The sequence below is a fragment of the Zingiber officinale genome, chromosome 8B (assembly GCF_018446385.1).
Source record: "Zingiber officinale cultivar Zhangliang chromosome 8B, Zo_v1.1, whole genome shotgun sequence".
NCBI classification, from domain to species: Eukaryota; Viridiplantae; Streptophyta; class Magnoliopsida; order Zingiberales; family Zingiberaceae; genus Zingiber; species Zingiber officinale.
In genome coordinates this window covers 65,255,196-65,259,198 of record NC_056001.1, presented here as the reverse complement: position 1 = coordinate 65,259,198, position 4,003 = coordinate 65,255,196, and the positions used below count along the sequence as shown (strand labels likewise).

At 49.4% G+C, this 4,003-nt stretch overlaps 1 protein-coding gene across 1 annotated transcript; it reads right to left on the bottom strand.

Moving 5' to 3' along the window:
- Positions 1-1,539: 1,539 nt before the first annotated feature.
- Positions 1,540-3,613, bottom strand: LOC122014561 (probable membrane-associated kinase regulator 2). Its single transcript, XM_042570819.1, has 2 exons — positions 1,844-3,613; positions 1,540-1,769 (listed from the first exon to the last, which is right to left on the bottom strand). The coding sequence occupies exons 1-2, from the start codon at positions 3,072-3,074 to the stop codon at positions 1,693-1,695; spliced, it is 1,308 nt and encodes a 435-aa protein (XP_042426753.1). The 5' UTR covers positions 3,075-3,613; the 3' UTR covers positions 1,540-1,692.
- Positions 3,614-4,003: the final 390 nt, after the last annotated feature.

The following is a 4,003-nucleotide window of genomic DNA, read 5'->3' as shown; positions in this document are numbered from 1 at the left end:
GCCGGGAACCCCTTCCCGGCCCGACTTCTGTGCAGGTTCGCCGGAGCTTCGTGCCTCCAGTCGAAGATCCACGTCAGCAGTCGGAGAATGTCCCGTGCCCCGCGTCCGTTGATTCAGCAGTCGAACAGGATCATATGAGAAGTCAGATATCTAATAAAATATTTTACGTGCCTTAGATTAAGACATTAAAACAAACACTTCTACTCATAAATACCAATTGCATCAGTAAAGGACAACCATCCATGGCCCCCGCTTGGGTCATAAGCTGCTGTACTTAAGTCTAATTATGTAATATTAGTATTGGACTTAGATACATACACTTAAGCCTAATAATTAAAAATTAAAATGTACCTTGGCCACTTTGCATTGCATGAAGTCTATCTCCACAAAAGACAAACCCATGCACAAGTTTAAAAATGATTTATGAATCATGTGTAGCTCATAATGCGATAGATCACTTGTCACCATCATACTCATCCCCATGTGTTGGAGGTGGACCCCGCACTAATTCAACATTGGACTCCATATTAAAGTCAAATAGACTGATAAATGATAATGCATTCAATTCAACAGATTACTCAATTAGTTAGTTCCACATCAAATCAAATAATATGATTTAACCATAAAATAGAATATGTTTGTGCAAGATTAATTATGAAGATTTGAAAAATCGGAGCCTCGATTTTGATTTAAAATTTTAGTTGAATAAAAAAGCAAAATCAAAATTATGAATTTTGAATCACAAACACCCATCCCTTTCGGCATATCAAATATTGGAGAAACCTTGTTTTTTGATCCGTTTGGTTTGGTTTGATTTGATTTTTCATGGATCGGGTGTGTTAGATTGATTTGGCCCGGTCAGGCGAGCAAAAGAGAGCATCGGATTCGCTCACTTTCTCACTGCGAAACAGTCGTGGACGTCCTCTGTTTCCCCTTCCAAAGCAGCTCATTAATGGCGAAGTAAACAACATTTGCAGGGGAGAGTCGCGCTGTGGCAGGCCTCATGTGCGTGGCGGGCAGACAAACCCAGTGGCCAGACGTACCAGACTCTCCCCAGCAAAAGCACGAGCGAGAGCTCACGTCCAGAAGCAGCTGCAGCAACTACATCACGGAGAACGAGGTGTGATCCGGGCATGGCCAATATCTGCTATTCCTACATATATCTGTATAAAAAAAATCTACCAACCCTAGACCTTGAAGCGAGCAAAAGGCGACGAAGAATTGAAGGAAAGCTAACCTTTTGCAAGCGCTCGCTCGCTCTCTCTCGCTCGAACACCAAAAAGCAGAGAGGACTTTGAGGTACCTCAAACCCACCCACGCCGGGAAAGCATAGAGAGAGAGAGAGATTGGCGCACAAGAAACAGGACATGGTACACAAACACAAGTGTTGGTGCAATGGGACAGAAACGGAGATTGGGGCAAAGATGATGGCAGCTTTCTCGATGCCATGGAAATGGAGATCTTTCACATCTTCCCCGTAACTTATTATGTTTATCATTCTGAGGAGAAAGTTCGATCTTTGCCATCACTTCCGCATCATAACACAAAGTTTGTGATTCATGGGAAGAATTAACATATTACAATCAACAGAGGGATGAAGAGATGGAGTCTCTCTCTTCTCCTACATGGAGACTAATAGCACACGGACAGATTGTGAGATGGATGATGAACTAAAAAAGGAGCATCGAGGGCTCAGGATGATGCGTCATTCCGGTCGGCTCTGCCTTCGCCGGGATCGCTCATCGATCGCGCAAGCGGCGACTCGGAACCTGAAAAGATTGCGATGGATTGTTAATCTGCTGTTCAAGAAAGAGGTGGGGTAAGAGATATGTCAGCGTCGTACTTTGGTCGGCGACAGTGAACGAGCGCTTACAGTGCGCGATGGCGCTCTGAATCCCGTCCTGCTGCTGGAGGAGCGAGTCATCGCGCCGACGAGGAGGCGGCGGCGGCGGCGGAGGCGAAGGGACGGCCGCCACGGCGGCCGACGCGGACCTGCTTTTCCCAAGCCGCTTGTAGACGACTCTTAGCCCTGCTGCTAGAATTTTGCCGCCGCCTGCGACCACAGCTGGTACAGGCTGCGGTGGAGGCGCCGGCGTTGCTTCGGCCGGAGTCGGTGGCGGAGCTACTTCCTCCGCTGGTGATGGTGGAGGTGGTGGTGTAACTTCGGATTCCGTCTCCTCGGCTACAAGAGCGACCGGCTCCGCCGCCACCGTGTCAGCAGGAGGTAGATGGCCTGTGAGCCTCAGTCTCTCTGCGTACTTCCTCGAGACGCGAACGTAGAGCGGCTTAATTTTGTTGATATATTTCTGTAGCATTTCTCGAACCAGCTTCTTCTCTGCCTCCGTGGTGGGTGAGCCGGCGATGTGAGCTGACTCCTCCGTCGGGGTCTTTGCTGCTCGGAGGCCTCCGCCGTAGCTCCGGGAACCACCGTCCCTTGAGAAGAAAGAGACTAAGGGGGCATCGACCACCTTGAACTTGATAAAAAACTTATTTTGCTGCTGTTGCTCTTTTTTAGGAGCCGCCGTCGCCATCGGGGCAGTAGCTTCGGACGTAGGCTCGGCCTCCGCCGGAGAGAGCTTCGGCTTGCGGAGTCCGAGCAAGAAGACTCGGAACTTGGTGGCGGTCCGGAGGAAATACGCTGGAAACTGGGGCTTGGGATCGGCCTCGGAAACATCGCCGCCAGCGATGACGACGGAGGAAGGGTCGAAAGGCACGAGCTTTCCCTTAAAAAGCAAGTCATGGGAGGGGGACAAAGTGTCAAAGCCTACCTCATCGCCGCCTCCACTAGAGCTGACAGCGAAGTTAAACTCCCTTTCAATCTCCTCCCCCGCGCCATTCACCTCCTCGGCACTCCTCTCCTCCCCCTCCTCTTCATCGCCGTCCGAAACGGCAGCGAACTCGAGGTCGAAGAAAGGCCCGTCGTCGTCCCCGCCATCGTCCTCCTCCTCGTTATCATCCGAGGAACAGAGGACGGAGGCGGCGATGGTGGATCCGGCTCCGGCAGCGACAGCAGAGCCGGCCTCGCCGGTGCTTCCGCTGCTGCGTAAGTATTTTAGGAAGCCGAAGGAATCCATGGTAAGTTAATGCAAAGGAGAAGCCTCCCTCTCTCGCCTTTTTAACTCTCTTTGTCAACTTCCTCCTCCTCCTCCTCCCCTATCTCTCTCTTCCAGGAACTACCATTGCCACTGCCACGCGCAGATGCTGATGCCTTTTCTTAAAACTGATCGCAGTTTAATTCGAACGCAAGTTAAATATTATTTAACATCAATTGTTTATGCTAATTGTTTTTTATAAACGATCCAACCATCCCACAACAGGTCCCCTGTTACTGGAAAAGGTAACATTAATCACCGTGGACCATTCGACTGCACCGGGACCACCACCACCAGCACCGGCTCGTCTCTTTGCCGAAGAGGGCGATTTCGGTGAAGGAGCATGGCCCGGTACGGAGCGAGGACGAGCGGCAGGTGGCCGGCGTCTCGTCGATGGAGGAGGTGGTGGAGGCGAGAGCGGCCGTGCGGGCGCGGCGTCCGATCACCGTCAGAGATTGTACGCGTGCGTACGTGCGAGCGAGTGGAGAGAGGACGTTGTGGTGGTGGTGGTGGCAGAGGCGTACTCTGCAGCTGGTGAGCGAGCGAACGCCGTGTGTTCGACGTATTGCTCACATGACTGTTTCGTGCAGCTAAGTCCACTCCTGGGCTGACAAATATTTTGATGGGCTAGCTATTACAGGCCCACCAAAAGACCCCGTCTTACCTACAATTTTACAAAATATATCACATTATTTTATTTAAATATAAAATAATAATATATTTATTTTATTATTATTTTATATTATAGTAAATATGATTATACTCTCTGTTACAGTCGTTATAGACGACTGTTAAGTATTTCAGAGATAAAAAGAGTAAATTTATTACTCTCTAACGGGACCTCAACTCTAGGAGACCAGGATGGCTTTATATATAATATATCAGGTTAGTCCTATCATATAAAATCATTT